Source organism: Onychostoma macrolepis, chromosome 06, assembly GCF_012432095.1.
Source record: "Onychostoma macrolepis isolate SWU-2019 chromosome 06, ASM1243209v1, whole genome shotgun sequence".
NCBI lineage: Eukaryota > Metazoa > Chordata > Actinopteri > Cypriniformes > Cyprinidae > Onychostoma > Onychostoma macrolepis.
The window spans coordinates 15,645,835-15,663,241 of record NC_081160.1 but is presented as its reverse complement, the minus strand read 5'-3'; the positions used below and the strand labels follow the sequence as shown (position 1 = coordinate 15,663,241).

General features: G+C 35.5%; 1 protein-coding gene and 1 long non-coding RNA gene across 4 annotated transcripts in view; one reads left to right on the top strand and one right to left on the bottom strand.

Moving 5' to 3' along the window:
- Positions 1–1,384: 1,384 nt before the first annotated feature.
- On the bottom strand, positions 1,385–4,254 carry LOC131542958 (uncharacterized). 2 transcript variants are annotated; one of them, XR_009271833.1, is made up of 3 exons: positions 4,146–4,254; positions 2,640–2,774; positions 1,385–1,778 (listed from the first exon to the last, which is right to left on the bottom strand). It is a non-coding gene; the product is annotated as an uncharacterized LOC131542958 (long non-coding RNA). The 2 variants fall into 2 exon arrangements; XR_009271832.1 differs by lacking the exon at positions 4,146–4,254 and adding an exon at positions 3,139–3,409.
- A 12,530-nt stretch (positions 4,255–16,784) lies between these two features.
- The window catches only part of pkn2b (protein kinase N2b), a 38,767-nt gene continuing 38,144 nt past the window's right edge, over positions 16,785–17,407 (top strand). For both annotated transcript variants that reach the window (XM_058778413.1, XM_058778412.1), the window contains exon 1: positions 16,785–17,206. In XM_058778413.1, coding sequence (XP_058634396.1) covers positions 17,186–17,206 — 21 coding nt within the window. In that variant the 5' untranslated portion in view covers positions 16,785–17,185. The remainder of the gene's footprint in view (positions 17,207–17,407) is intronic.

Below are 17,407 nucleotides of genomic sequence, written 5' to 3'. Positions count from 1 at the left end.
CATCTGTTCTTCAAGGGACTCATAATCAAATTCACTACAAATCATAGTTAGGATATTGTAATTATAATAATGTAGGACAAAACAAAAGAGATTGGAAAACTATCCTGGCCACTCTACTGAATCTCAATCACACAAGTTCCAACTTTCCCCTTCCTATACAAACACACACTTTATACCATCACTAAGCCCCATAATTCATTGCTAATTAGAAATGCTCCAGAATACACACATGCTCCAAGAGAGGGGGAAGTCATCAATCGAGCACTCTAAATGTAACACTTTATTCCAGTAGCAGTGTGTGTTTGTGGGCACAAAGACAGCCAGCCATTATGCCACTAGTTGGCGACAAGTGACTGTCTTTATGAGTGAGTCATTGAATCAATCATTCAACCAATCATTTCAAATGTGTTGCTCGTATATACTGGCCAGTTTATCATGTTTTGACTTAATTGCAGAGCAAAAACAGCCCTGTAATACTGTGCCTAAATGTACTCAATATTAACTCCTTGTTTATAGTTGTATAAAATCAATATCATGCTTGTCTGAATTTGTCTTACAGCTCTGGCAGACAGTTTTTTGCCCAAAAAATGACAATTTTGTCATCATTTACTGACCATCGTGTCTTTTCATGACATGCATCAGACTTTAATTCATCTTTGAAACACAAATTAACATATATGAAAGAAATCTAAAGACTGTGTTCATGCATGTTCGTTGATTAATTATATATTAACACGAGCCTAAATTAAATTTATTCATCATATAAAGTGATCTAAAAGACTTGGATTAAACTGTTTGATTAAATATCTTCATTTTTGTTTCTAAGATGTACAAGTCTTATGAGTTTGGAATGACATGAGAGTGAGTAATTGATTCCTTTTTCTTTTTAATATAAACAAATTAAAAACAAATTAGAAAAAAATTATTTCAAATAAGACAAAATACACTTGTATGAAGTTTTATTATCTTATGCAATGTTGCTTCTCAAGTAAATTTATATATTAAGTATTTTTATATATTTTAACCATGAAACACGACAAAAATACGCATGTAAATGATTTGGCTGATGCTTCACACCCAAGGTAACTTATACTACATTTATAGCAGTATAGTCTCCATGGAGAAACTTTTTCTCCTCTCACTAACTCTAGCCGACACCAACCGATGTAAGAGGTATTACTGTGAAAACACTAGTGTAATTTTAAGTTTGTACTGCTGCGGTTTAACATATACTTAACCTATGATTCATAGCTTTCATTACTCCTGGTACAATGTTAATCAAAACAAATATATAGCTGGTTCATATCAGCCCACAATATACATGTCACATAATTAAAAGCATTCAATACACCTTGTTCAAACAACACTCACTTCCCAAGCTCTGTTTCATGAGAAAACATTTATTGTCCATACTGTGAATCTACAGGACACAGTTCAAAAAAGGCCTCTCGGTGGAGGTTCAACTCTGTCTGCTTCTGTGTAATGCAAAACCTTCCTGAAAGTCTGGAGATCTGACAGTGGCTTGACGTTGAGCTGTGTTAATTACTGTAATGGCACACATTCTCATTAAGACATTGTTTACGTGTCCCGGGGCCTCGTGGAGTCCAAGTGGCGGTCTTGCTCACTCGTATGCCACCGTGTCGTTTTGTTCATCATGATGACGATGGCCTCGTTAGTGTAGACAGCTGTTCCTCCCAGCCAAAGACAAGGCCGTGGCAGCGAGGGCAGGCTCCATTGGGTCAGGACAAGCAGCGGCGCAACTCGGGAAAGGGGAGGACCTGCAAGCATGTGCCCCCACTGCATCAGAAATAGCAGCATGCCACTAGGTGGGCTAATGTTAATGAGTAATCAGAGAAAGAGGAATAGGAAGAGGGTGCCCTAGGACACATCATTCGCACAACCCCCACCCTTTTCCCAAGGTACCCACTTACTAAGTCCATGTGGTGGGCTCCCACAGACCCTCACCCTTTCCTAAAGCAAACATGCATGCTAGAATTGAGGATTGATGCCAGAAGCATCAGCAGTGGAATTTGTATCTCACACGCAAATATGCACATACACTGCCTTCAGGCGTAGCCTGAAATATTATATTTATGAGATCCAAGCACATGAACGATCAAGTGAAGTTTGCATTCTTAAAAATAAAGATTCCAAATGGTGGTTTCTGGAGCGATGCCACAGAACCATTTTGGGTTCCCCAAAAATTTGCTTTCTTAGAATGAAGAGCATCTTAACCTTTTTTTTTCACCATATAAAATTGAAATGGAAAGATTGCTTGAATGTTGAAGATTCTTCATGGAATATATAAATATATATATATATATATATATATATATATATTTTTTTTTTTTTTTTTTATTATTTTTTTTTTTTTTTTTAAGAGTGTATTTACTACTTGGAATCCTATATGATACCTAAGTAATGACTTTGGACGGGGCATGTTGATGTTAAACATGCTGGCAAAGAAGTCTTGTTAAGGAAAATTAGTGATGCAAAGTGTTTTTCTTTTTTCTTTTTTTTCCCCCCCTTGATATATTTTAATAATATCAAGATGATGTGTAGGAATGAGCTTACGAACAATAAATAAAATTACAAGAATAGTTCACCCAACAATGAAAATTTGCTAAAAATTTACTTACCTCAGGCAATCCAAGCTGTAGGTTTGTGTCTCCATCTGAACAGACTTGGAGAAATGTATTATCACATCACTTGCTCACCAATGGGTCATCTGCTTTGAATGGGTGCCGTCAGAATGAGAGTCCAACCAGCTGATACTGTAAAAACATTACAATACTCCATGAGCAATCCACATGACAATTCCTATATTCACTCACCTTCCAATGTGAAAAAAGTTTTTAAGCATGCATAAATAAGCAATAGAGAAATGACAATGTCAATCTATGTAAAATATAAAAATGTAAAATAAAATATAGCTAATTAAAATTACAGTAAACTTCACTTTTTTAAAATAATAATAATAATTAATCAACAACAAATGCTCATCTCAGAAGCAGCAGCTTCCCAGGTGCACTTAAAGGCAGCAATAGATTCTGGCAGAACATGCTCTTGATTAGCTCATCAGAGAAGCATTCTATGCCTACTCATTAACCTTTGCATTAACCTTAGGTGAGAACATACGTAGGTTTATCCTCTACTCCACAGCAGACAGCAAAGGCAGGGGATATTAGAAAGTATCTCTATGTTCCCTTGCCAAAATCCCACCAAATCTGGGAAGAACTCTCTTTCACTTCCGTCTGCTGCTCTGAATGCCAATCAGCATGTACCAACCTCCATTTTTAGAAGCTGGTATAGTAATCAAACCAGATGATGGCATTTCTGCTCTCTCTCTCTCTCTCTCTCTGGAAGAACAGTAATGAGGCAAAGCAACACCCCTCCCACAACCTTTTGATTTCACACACTTTCGAACTGTGAAATGTAGGTTCAATTAGGAATTTGTTAATATATATATATATATATATATATATATATATATATATAATCACTATCAGTTGATAGCATTTAGATTGGTACAATTTGTCTGTGTCCATAAAAATGTGGCGAAGGCAAAAAAAAAAAAAAATCAAAAAGTCTAGTTATTTAATTTGAGTGTGCTAAACTATAAAGCTTTAATTTCACTATCATCTCTAGGATCTAGTTGAAACTGGTATTCTTTGTTGGGCACCCTTCTGTTGCTGCCACAGAAAGCCTTTGAAAAACAAATTCCAGTGAACAAAAGAGAAAAAGATTAATTTGTCATTAAGGCAGAGCCTAATTGCAGTCAATTCTGAACAAACTTAAATTCAATTTATGCTCATTAAAATGAATATGCGGTGCGTTTCTCCCCATCGTTGCTTTGAGCTCGCAGATGAGAACAAGGGAATAACTTCATCCTTATTAAATAGAGGGGAGTTTATTTGGCCCTATTGTAGCCGAGCCACTTTGATTTTGGCACAGATCGAAGAGAAGAGCAGCTGGAGGAGAAATCAAGTTGAAACCAAGCCTCGGAAAATTGACGGAAACGTGAGCGTAATAATATTTAATAATTAAATTCGCACAAACAATGTCGAGCGAATAAAGTAATCTGCACAAAAAAAAAACACGCAAATGTCATTTGCATAATTGACACTGGTCCCCCCTCACCATACCGTCATCCCCATGCAGCACACCGCCTCCCCCCATAAATGAATAATGAAGATAATAAAAGATGTAGCTAAAATTGGGCACAATAACAGCAAAATTTCATCAAGGCCCCCGCGCTCTGATTAATCTGCTCTTGCAAATCAGCACAGTGAGGAGAGAGAGGGCGGGAAGCGCGTGATTAACAACGCCGGGGACCGTTGCGCTGGGCACGCTGCCCTGCGCGCGAGCCGCCCCTCCGCGCGCAGCTGCTGCGCTCGCGCTGTCTGGCGGTGCCGCCGCCCGGAGGAACACGACCAACTTTCCGCTGCCGTAATTTGTAATGTCGTTAACCCCTCGCGTACCGGTCCGTGGTTTAAAGCCTCATTAGGCCCTTTCCCGTTTCGTATTCCACCTCGAGCGCACCTCTCGCTTAAATTAGCCGCGGTGTAGCCTACCTTGGAAACAAATGAGGAAGCCTGAGGCTTTTTTTCTTTCCCTCTCTCTCTCTCTCCCTCTCCCTCTGTTTATGTGGGGGTTTGCGGTAGATATTGTCCCCCAACTCGAGGCTGGGTCTTTAAATGATTCAGTGCGTGATGAAATGGAAACTAATTTAGGTTATTAGAAACTGGATTACAATTCGTATGATGTTTTGTTGGCATTAAAGATTATGTTATTACCGCGCTCTCATTGATTTAAAAGTGCTTACACAGGCTGCTGTGTCCTTCAAATCATGGAGGCTGTATGAAACACTGTTTGAGTGTAATAGAGCATAGGTGTATCCCTGCCATTTAATTTGATGAGTAAACACAGCATGAAGCCATAGGCTACACAGACCTCCTGTGTGAATGCTAAAGGAAATATGACTCGACAAGTGTTTCTCTAGCTCCCCTCTCTCTTGGTCAAGAAACTGACACTACTGCCATCATTTAGATAATAACTGTGCTCATTTACTAATGTTTATCAGGAATGAAAAGCAAGCAGAGTCGTATATTCTCTCTTTTATACTCCTAATTAAGTTTGTCTTTAATAGTCAATTAGCTTGATTAAATTCATAACTGTGGAATACAGTTTAATGTTGTTGATCTGAGACTCAACATGAAGCATCATTGTCCATCACCTGTAAAACTATTTGCATATTCCCCATATTTTTAATGTATTTATTTTTAATTACCCCACTTTACAAGGACATTTCTATTCTAGCATCATTTTTATTCATCATCATTTTAAATTAGTGGCATTTTTGTGATTAAGTGCTGAAATTATTGTTAATGGTTAGTTGGTAATTGCAGAAGCAATAAGGTTGAGTTATGCATTTAGTATCAGAAAGATCCCAAGCCCCCCTCCTCACTCTCCACCCCATAATCAAAAAGACAACAAATGAAAAAACAACAGATGGGCGATGAGAGCACTCTCAATGTGCGAGTCCTCAGTTGCCATTCGCCCAAGTGCTTAAACACACATTCTATGTGATTAACACAGAACACATATTCAGAGAAACTCTATGAGTCAGATATGGGAATGAGACTTCAGAAGAAAAATACTAAATCACTTTCCCTCTGTTTCTCCCTCCCACTGATTGTCAGTCTGCGATTTCCTACGACAAAATATTTAAAAGCGTTTCAGATGTTCAATGAGCCCACATCAGTTCCTTGAGATATTAATAAAGATATCGGTGTGACAATTACACCCAAGTCTCTTCTAAAACACAGAGGTTCAGAAGGAAATGAACCTCCGGTTGCATAAAAGACATTCCAGGTGATATTGTAATGTCACTCAGCTCTTTCTTTTGCACTTTAGAGATAAAATACTAATGGAAATGAATTGCTGAAACAGTTAAACAATCATTCAGTGTTTAATTCGGGACAAGATGAGCTATTCAATTAACTTCTGAACAGTCAGTGTGTTAAGAAATAGGGATTCCAACAAGTAAAAAGCTCTTGTCTGACAGAATTTGTAGTCAATTTGTAATCACTTGGACATATTCTACCATTCATTTTTTTTTTAAGAAAGAAGAAAGAAATTAATACTATTATTCAGCAAAGATGCATTAAATTGATCAAAGGTGACAGACATTTACAATGTTACAAAATATTTATATTTCAAATAAATGCTGTTCTTTTGAGCTGTCTATTCATCCTTTCTAAAAAAAAAATAACAAAAAAAAAGTTTCCAAATTTTTTTTAAATTAATTAATTTTTTTTTAGAAAAAGTGTTTTCAACATTAATAATAATACAAAAATGTTTTTTTTGAACACCAAATCAGTATATTATGATTTCTGAATGATCATATGACACTGAAAAAAGTGGCCTTGGTGACCATAAAATAAATATTTTTTATATATACTGTATGTATATATATATATACATATATGTGTGTGTGTGTGTGTGTGTGTGTGTGTGTGTGTGTGTGTGTGTGTGTGTGTATATACAGTATATATATTTTTGTTTGTTTGTTTGTTTGTTTGTTTGTTTTGTATTATTACTCCAATAAATATATATATATATTTTAAATATGAAAATACTGAAAGCAACTGAGAGCTCAGAGCTGTGGAGAACAATCTCAGTGTCAGTAACGGCTGGACCTCCAGGCTTCTCTGTGTTGTTATTTCTGCAGGCGTATCTGACCTCAAGTCTGTCCATTGTGGCATTAACACCTTTGACATAATTAGCACTATAATTCCTCCACTCATTAGTGTATTAATAAAAGCTATGAACATCTGTGATGTTCATCTGCACACAAAGCACATGTATGAATGACACTTTCCCTTATTTAATGACAACAGTCTCCCTCAAGCACCCAGCAAAGATCACTCATGACTTCCCGCAAGCTAGACAGTCAGCCTTGTAGCCTTACTTGTAAATTCTGTACAATTAGTGGCCTCTTGCATAGCCGGAGACATCATTTGATTTTAACCTCCTCTGTCCAATTAACAAAATGTAGGTTGGAAAATAAATGGCAGACGCTGGGGCAAATTAATTATGTGTCCTGCAAGATGTTAGCCAGCGAGCGCCATACTGAGCTGCCATTGGAGGCGAGGGTGTGTGTGTGTGTGTGTGTGTGTGTGCCATATGGCTTGTGTGAGAACGGACATCATTCGGGGTGCAACAGTGAACCCCCTGGATGTCTAGCAGATATTCTCACTTGGATTTCTCACTTTCGATTGGACTACATGCAGAATTGCTTTGTCTCTTTAAAGAAGAGCAACATTATATGTTGTTTGTTTGGAGAGACTGTGAAAGTTGTAAGCAATTATGAAAGCTTTTCAAAATCTGGGTACCATTATATTGTTTGTTCTCATATGTTCTTCCAAAATTCTCTTTCTGCAGTACAAACATTTCAACACAATCGGTTTGTGTGACTCATTGTGCAATATCGCCCTCTAGAGATTAAATTAAGAATGTTGCAAAACATATTTCTTTGCTTCAATCAGTATTTGTTTTGTGTGTGTTCGTGTGTTTTGATTTGCTTTATGTTTTGTTTTGCTTTTGTTATTTGCTTTTAAGTCTAATGGTATGGTTGCACATTTTTTGTAGTTCTTTGAAAAACATTTGGTGCAGAAACCATTTTCACTCAGAAATTGCTAGTAAATTTCACAATTATCACAATTATTAATCAAACATTAACACACACGCATTAAGTAACACATTAATTAAACAAACAAACAAAAAATAAATTTCAAGTAGAATTTTCATGAAAAACACTCCATTAATCTTAATAATCCGAATTTTATTTAAACTTTGAAAAACAGCCAAAGCTGAAGTTTGCATAAAATGAATCTCTAAAGTATGAAACCATAAGGGTGGAGAAGGTGTTATATTTTTATTATATAATCAATGTGCATCCACTGAGGCCAAATTAAACAGACCAAACAAATATTTTTCAAGAGAGGAGGCCTTTCAGAGCTTTGCCTCAGCATGGAAAACATCAAAAATGCATTAATTCCCCTGGCAGCTGAAAGCACTGAAACAGATCTGCCTTAGTCTAAATATTTGATGCATTTTTTGGTGGTCTGAGTTGACTCAGTGTGTATAAACATGAGGTGTGTTCTGTGCGTCATGGCTCAGGTGGCAGATTTGTAAGCTAGAACTCATGAATGTCACAACATCCTTGTTCGTACACTGGCCCGTACTGTGCTTGATAAACATAACTACTGCCATCTGCTTCAGACTGCAAAAGGAAATGGAAGAGAAATCTGTGATTACACATTGTGTTCTCAACCATTTCAAAATATGGCACATACAAAACTGGAAAAAGACTAGATCAGAACAACAATAACTTAGTCAGCCCACCCAAGGAAGTGATCATCCTGTTGAACAGCAGATGGGTCAGTGACAAACAAGAGTGTGCACAAAACAGAAAAAGAAAAGTCTATTTTAAAACACGTGCTAAGTAGAACTGTATTGGACTCTTGTTAGTTTCATATGCTTTTGAACAACTTTTATCTGTTTTTTTCAAGAAACATTTAAACATTTAGATTTGTTTTGTTTGTTATGGTTTTGGGAATTCACACCTCATAACATTTTACAACCTGAACTACTCTTGCCTTGTGATAAAAGATTAAAAGGCCAAATTATCTGATATTTTATGATTTATTGAGCCTGAAACAGTCAGGAGGGTCTGTAGGGGCCTTCTTTATGATATAATTTTCTTGTTTTATGGTGGTCACACCGCATGACTCTTGGCAGAGAAAAAAAAAGGAGAAATGGTTATGTCATCTCCAACTCTTTGATTAAAATTTAATTACCAACATTGTTCAGAATTTCTTCTTTAATACAGGTTTGGAACGACATGAGAATGAGTAAATCATAACAGAATTTTATTTATTGGGTGACGTATCTACAAAAAATAATAAATGAAATTAAATAAAATAAAATAAAAAATAATCATACAGCAATAAACAACATTATTTTCTATTACATTCAATTGATAATTAAAACTAACATTAAAATAATGGAGATAAATTATGCGTATAAAAACATAAATGTGATATATTTAATATACAGTATATATATATATATATATATATATATATACACACACACACACACACGCATATACATATATATATTTATATATGTGTGTGTGTGTGTGTGTGCATATATAAACTTTATTAATTTGATTAATATCGGCACCCTTGATAAATATGATCAAAGAAGGCTGTGAAAATTAATCTGCATTGTTAATCCTTTTGATCTTTTATTTTTAAAAATCACAAAAAAATTTAACTTTTCATTGGATAATAAGAATTTAAAATGGGGGGAAATATCATTATGAAATAAATGTTTTTCTCTAATACACATTGGCCACAATTAACGGCACCCTTTTATTCAATCATTTTTGAAACCTCCATTTGCCAGTTTAACAGCTCTAAATGTTCTCCTATAATGCCTGATGAGGTTAGAGAACACCTGACAAGAGATCAGAGACCATTCCTTCATCCAGAATCACTCCAGACCCTTTAGATGCCCAGCTCCATGTTGGTGCTTCTTCTCTTCAGTTCACCACTCATTTTCTATAGGGTTCAGGTCAGAGGACTGGAATGGCCAGCAGAAGCTTGGTTTTGTGCTCAGTGACCCATTTTTGTGTTGTTTTTGAGGTTTGTGTTTGGATCATTGTACGGTTGGAAGATCTAAACACGGCCCATTATAAGATTTCTAACAGAGTCAGTCACTTTTTGATTTTTTATCTGTTGGTATTTGATAGAATCCATGATGCCATGTGTCTAAACAAGATGTCCAGGACCTCCAGCAGAAATATAGGCCCACAACATCAAAAATACAGCAGTATATTTCATTGTACACATGGGGTACATTTTATTCCTGTGTTCACCAAACCCATCTTGAGTGTTTGCTGCTAAAAAGCTCATTTTTTAGTTTCATCTGACCATAAAAGCCAGTTCCAGTCGTGTCTGATAACTGAATATGCTGGAGTTTGTTTTTGGATGAGCTAAGAGACTTTTTCTTGAAACCCTCCCAAACAGCATGTGGTGATGTAAGTGCTGTTTGACCATTTTCTTTAAGGTTTTCTGACCCAGAGACTCAACTATTTTCTGCAATTATCCAGCTGCGGTCCTTGGAGAGTCTTTAGCCACTCAAACTCTCCTTCTCACAGTGCATTAGGACGATATAGACACACGTTCTCTTCCAGGCAGTTTCGTAACATTTTATGTTGATTAGAAATTCTTAATTATTGCCCTGATGGTGGAAATGGGAATTTTCACTGCTCTAGCTCTTTTCTTAAAGCCACTTCACTAATTTGTGAAGCTCAATTATCTTTTTCTGCACATCAGAAATATATTCTTTGGTTTGTCTCATTGTGATGGATGATTAAGGGAATTTGGGCTTTGTTTTCCCTCCTATTTATGTTTTGGTGAAACAGGAAGCCATGGCTGGATAAGTTCATGTCCATAATCACCCTGGAGTGCTCAAAATTATGAATATGAATGGGAATATAATTCAGAGATATTTTACTCATAAGAATTTCAGGGGTGCCAATAATTGTGTCCAACGTGTATTTGAGAAAAACATTTATTTCATAATGATATTTCCCCCCATTTTAAATTCTTATTATCCAATGAAAGGTTAGATTTTTGTGAATTTTTTGTAATAAAAGATCAAAAGGACTAAGAATGCAGATACATTTTCACAGCCTTCTTTGATCATATTTACCAAGGGTGCCGATATTTTTGGCCATGACTGTATATATATACAGTGGGGCAAAAAAGTATTTAGTCAGCCACCAATTGTGCAAGTTCTCCCACTTAAAAAGATGAGAGAGGCCTGTAATTTTCATCATAGGTATACCTCAACTATGAGAGACAAAATGAGAAAAAAAAATCCAGAGAATCACATTGTAGGATTTTTAAAGAATTAATTGGTAAATTCCTCGGTAAAATAAGTATTTGGTCACCTACAAACAAGCAAGATTTCTGGCTCTCACAGACCTGTAACTTCTTCTTTAAGAGGCTCCTCTGTCCTCCACTCGTTACCTGTATTAATGGCATCTGTTTGAACTCGTTATCAGTATAAAAGACACCTGTCCACAACCTCAAACAGTCCAACTCCAAACTCCACCATGGCCAAGACCAAAGAGCTGTCAAAGGACACCAGAAACAAAATTGTAGACCTGCACCAGGCTGGGAAGACTGAATCTGCAATAGGTAAGCAGCTTGGTGTGAAGAAATCAACTGTGGGAGCAATTATTAGAAAATGGAAGACATACAAGACCACTGATAATCTCCTCGATCTGGGGCTCCACGCAAGATCTCACCCGTGGGGTCAAAATGATCACAAGAACTGTGAGCAAAATCCCAGAACCACACGGGGACCTAGTGAATGACCTGCAGAGAGCTGGGACCAAAGTAACAAAGGCTACCATCAGTAACACACTGTGCCACCAGGGACTCAAATCCTGCAGTGCCAGACGTGTCCCCCTGCTTAAGCCAGAACATGTCTGGGCCCGTCTGAAGTTTGCTAGAGAGCATTTGGATGATCCAGAAGAGGATTGGGAGAATGTCATATGGTCAGATGAAATCAAAATATAACTTTTTGGTAAAAACTCAAAGAATGCTGAGTTGCATCCAAAGAACACCATACCTACTGTGAAGCATGGGGGTGGAAACATCATGCTTTGGGGCTGTTTTTCTGCAAAGGGACCAGGACGACTGATCTGTGTAAACGAAAGAATGAATGGGGCCATGTATCGTGAGATTTTGAGTGAAAACCTCCTTCCATCAGCAAGGGCATTGAAGATGAAACGTGGCTGGGTCTTTCAGCATGACAATGATCCCAAACACACCGCACGGGCAACGAAGGACTGGCTTCGTAAGAAGCATTTCAAGGTCCTGGAGTGGCCTAGCCAGTCTCCAGATCTCCCATCGAAAATCTTTGGCGGGAGTTGAAAGTCTGTGTTGCCCAGCGACAGCCCCAAAACATTACTGCTCTAGAGGAGATCTGCATGGAGGAATGGGCCAAAATACCAGCAACAGTGTGTGAAGACCTTGTGAAGACTTACAGAAAACGTTTGACCTCTGTCATTGCCAACAAAGGGTATATAACCAAGTATTGAGATGAAATTGTGTTATTGATCAAATACTTATTTTCCACCATAATTTGCAAATAAATTCTTTAAAAATCCTACAATGTGATTCTCTGGATTTTTTCTTCTCATTTTGTCTCTCATAGTTGAGGTATACCTATGATGAAAATTACAGGCCTCTCTCATCTTTTTAAGTGGGAGAACTTGCACAATTGGTGGCTGACTAAATACTTGTTTGCCCCACTGTATATATATATGTATATATATTAAATACAAACATGTATTACTTTATTTAATTTACTTTTTAAATAAGACTATAAATCAGAGATTCTGTCAAAAATTCTTTATTTCTGGAACCCTTATATTAGCAATAATACTACCAATACATAACACTGTACATCTGTCTATGACTTAGAATAATAATAATATCCATAATATATTTTATAATATCAATAATATTTTATATATTTGATATATATTTTATATATTGACATTTTTTACTTCATACAACTAAAATATTACAATTATTTTTAATAAAAAAGTTTTTAAAGATTCACCTATTATTATTATTTTTTCTTTGTCAGCTTATAAACACATTGCAAAGTGACAGGTATTGCATGTTGTAATCATTTGTGGGATTTAATTAATGTTATTAACACATTCAAATCAGAAATATCTCAATTTACAGGTAAAAACATGAACAAGGAGCTTTATCTGGTAAGCCGGGTTTTCTTACCTTATTTATGAGCATCTGAGGTGACACAGGTAATTATTTACATTTGTTATTTGCTCTGGTTAATATGGAGATTAAATTAGGTGCTGCTCCCTTTAACCCTGACATTGACAGCTGTGCTGTTTTAAAGTTGATCCCTTACTCGCATTCACAGGGGATTAAGGATTGGAAATGGCAAACGGTTTGAATGTGTATAAAAATTGATATCTGGGATAAGCTACGGATAAATGAGCTGGGAAAATGGTTATGAAAACCTCTGGAAGAATGGTCAACACCTGCTGTGGTTTGAATGACTTTTTTCCTATTGGTGGTTATTTTGCTTCAGCTCTTTGCCAGATGCAACATTAATCCGAATCAAATTAGAATCATTTTCATTTGTCACATGTAGAAGAATGTTAAAATAAACCAGAAAGGTGTATAACAAAAAAAACTAAACTATTTTAAATAAAAGCTCAATTAAAACAGCGTTTCAGATGCTTTATAAAATGACAGCCTAAGTTCAAAAGTTTAGAAACATAAAAACAGATGGTGTTTGCAGAAGGCCCGTTACAATGCTAAAATCATGCAAACTCTATAATACAATAAAACATAACAAAATATGATATATGATGTGACCTGATAGAGCATAATACATCTCGTGCTCTTCCTGCATACTGTAATTGATCATGATGAATGCCTTTAATTGTTTGGTGCAGAGACCGTCATCATTCTATACAAGCAGGCTGTGTGTACATCAGTTGGGGCAACTTTGTCTTAATTAAGTGTCTGTGTGTGCATAGATTTCAAATGGGGGGATGGGATGGAGAGGATTTGGTTCAGATTATCTGGGCTATAGTGTAACAGTTCTGAAGGTAAATGCTATTAAAGTAGAGTTAAACAGAGTTTATGTATCTGAAAGATCTTACAGAGGAAATTCTTTTATCCGTTATGATTATGTTTCTGTTTCGACTCTGCCAAGGGTATATAATTTAATAGTGTTTCGATATAGTTAATATAATTTATGATTTTGGTTTTAGTTTATTATAATAACCCTGGTCCTGAAAACCAAATGTACAGTAGATAGAATCATTGTTGACATTAATGTACTGAGAGAAGAGAAATAGAGGAAGCATACAGCCCTGAGCCAGGGTGCAATTGCTTACTGCATGATTACAAGTAGGGCATCAAATCTACACATTGTGCGCTTTATGTCACAAAGTGTGTGATCTGCCCACAAATAGATTTAAAGGAATAAAAATGGAACTCCCAAAAATGGAAGTCCACATAACAGAAGTCAAAGGTCACCAAAAGGGTTTGATTACTAACATTCTTCAGAATATCTTCTATTGTGTTCTGCAGAAGAAAGAAATGACAAGAGGGTCACTACAGAATTTTCATTTTTGGGTGAACTATCCCTACTGCTTTAAATTTCACAGCCACAAAAAATAACAAAAATAAATAAAAATAAAAATAAAAAATTGACAATTAATTAAAAACAGTAATAATTAATTATATGTTGATCAATAATTTGACTCTTTATTGTCTTGTTTTGTTCAACTGAGTATCAATACTAAATCAATACCTGTAATACTATAAGTATTACCAATATTTGAACTTAATAGAGGTACATGATAGGTGTAACAGTATAAATACAAATTTAAGAATTTATTGTTTTATTACTTTATATTAATATAATAATTTTAGAAATCATGGTGTCATTTAAAACAGCTAAAACTATAACCAACTAAATCTTAATTGTAATATTACAAATTACCACTAGATGGCGTAAAATACATGGACAAAATACCATGAAAATGAAAGGCAAAAAGCTCTGTATAATAATAATAATAATGTTTATATAATAATAAAATATAAATAATTATTAATTCATAAATATCAATTTTGTGTGCATTTTCATAATATGTATATGAATATAAAGAAATATAAAGAAAAATACAAATAAATAATTAAAAGATTACGCAAAACTATTAAGGCTTAAGGTTATCTTAATTAATAATAATAGTTTATATTTCATAATGTAATTTAATACAGCTAAACATATAACCAAAAAAAAGGTCTATGAAGAATCTTAAGTGTACAATTTACCACTAGATGGCGTAAAATACATGGTAAAAGCCAGATGGAAGTATTTTGTCCTCCAATGGTAATGTAATGAATCTGATAGGACTGCTATTCCCAACACTGAAATGAATATAGCCTAGTATTCAGCAGTGTTTATACTCAATGTATGTGATGCAGCACAGTTTAATAAGAGTCTGATCATATTGTGTGTGTGAATGTGTTCATGATGCAATATGTTTCAATCTGTCTCTCAAACAACCATTGAGAATGACAGCTCTCAGTTCATTTTTGAACCATACTAAATTATGTGGTTCTTCAATATGCATATGTGTAACTAAAGAAGTGTGGAGGGCAAAATATGTAAAAACTACAAATCTAATACCCTGCATTGAATGTTAACCCTATTTGATGACCACACACATCTCTCTCAGGTATGACAGTAAGAGAATCCCTCCTTCACACACAGTATGACGCATCTCTGAGCTTGCTTGATCACTAGTCATGAGTCATGAATCATGGCCAACCTGCTCACATTGCAACAGAACAAAATCAATTGCTATTATTACCCCTATTGCCCCAGAGACTGGTTTTACTGGTTTTCCCTTGTGAATGTACAAAGCTAATATTGCATTTATGCTTTTATGGTAATACTCGTTTCTCCATAAACTGTTAAAAGCATCTTATTACAAACTGATTAGAACAGCAAATTCATTAGAACTGTGTAATGCATGATGTCTCATATAGCAGAACAGTGAGTCTTTATATTAACTGTGCCATCAAAATCTATAATACTCGGTTATTCTAAATGAGGAACTCCTGGGATGCTATATTGCCATTTCATGCTTTAGTCCAATATCTTAACCCTGTACTGAGCATATTGGTGCAACCTATTATAAAAGCAACAGCAGATTATCATGGATGATAGAGAAACACATGGTTTTACACAGGAAGCTCAATTGTTACCACAGGAAGTGTCTAGTTCTTAGCTCCTTGTAAGCTGGGAAGTCAGAAAGCCAATGGTGGTTTGGTTTCAGAGGTTTCAAACAGGAGATGACTCCCCATGGTATCAACCAAATTCAAACCAAAGATAGAACAAAAAGCAGGCCGGACAGATTTATGAACAATGTATTGAGATATCGTAATAATCTATATAAACTAAAATATCATTCATCAAATAAAATATTGTTCATTAATAAAGAGGAGAGAAGAAAACATGGCAAGATTAATGCATCAAGATTACAGTCCTTACAATAAGTGCATTATGCTTTGTTATTATTTCATCATGTAGCTGTCAAACCTAAATGATTTACATACATATTTGTGTCAGCTTGGTAAAAAAAAAAAAAAAAAAAAAAGCTGCAGAACAGAAGTACTGTTTAAAAATGTAAATATATATAACATATGTAAATATGCTACTATATAGCTTTATATATAATTAATAATAATGTCATTATATTATATAATAATAGCCTATGCAATACAATATAGGCTACTGTATTATTATTATTATTACGCACTGTTCACATTAATACATTGTGCTTTACATAAATCCCTGTAAAAATGCCATAAATAAACAATACAGCCTATAAAACACCTATTCCTATATTTTTGACAGGTTGAAGCCTACAGAAAACACTGAGCCCCACCTTAGTATCAGTCTTGTGTAAAAATGTAATTCCACAAATGTAGAGGAAATACTCTCTGACGTATTTCTGTAATTTTCAAACATTAGGCGCTGATGTAATCTGATACGAGGCTCTAGTAAATATTCAAGAATGATTTAAACTCTATATTTGGCAGTGTGCATGGACACTCATGGGAAAATGCTTGCATAGAGTTTCTGATCACATGACTGGAAGTGTAGGATTTGACTCCAGCTGGGAGAGCAGAGAAGAGGAGCGTGTTCAACAATACACGCATTCAAAACACTCGCGTTTCCACGACCGTGTGCGTGAATCTGTCACGGAAAACTATTGCATTGGTTTACTGAAACTTTCAAAGCTTTTATACAATTGCTTTTTATATATCAAACAAGGATATTTCGGCAGCGTCATGGGAATTGGGAAGTTTACCGGCTGCGCTATGGAATAGCCCGAGTCGTGGATCCGATGTGTTTTCTTCAGAATCAGGAAGAAATACGAGCTAACTAGGAGAGAATTGGAGAGGTTTAACTTCTTACTGACATTCCTCCTTTTTGCTCCCTTGAGTTTGATTCAAAGTTATTAAGAAGCAAGATGGCGGCCGATCCCGTGCAGGTGAGAGAATTATTTTATCTCTTATTTACTGACCGCGCGCTTCAACACTGTCAACTCACTTTGATCATATTACCTTTGTTTTCATCTAATCACTACTTTAAAATTTCAACACTGTTCTTAAGCATTAGATAGTGACTTTTAACTGTGTCTGAAAGGGTTAAATGTGGCCTAGAAATATTGACACATAGACCAACTGTTGCT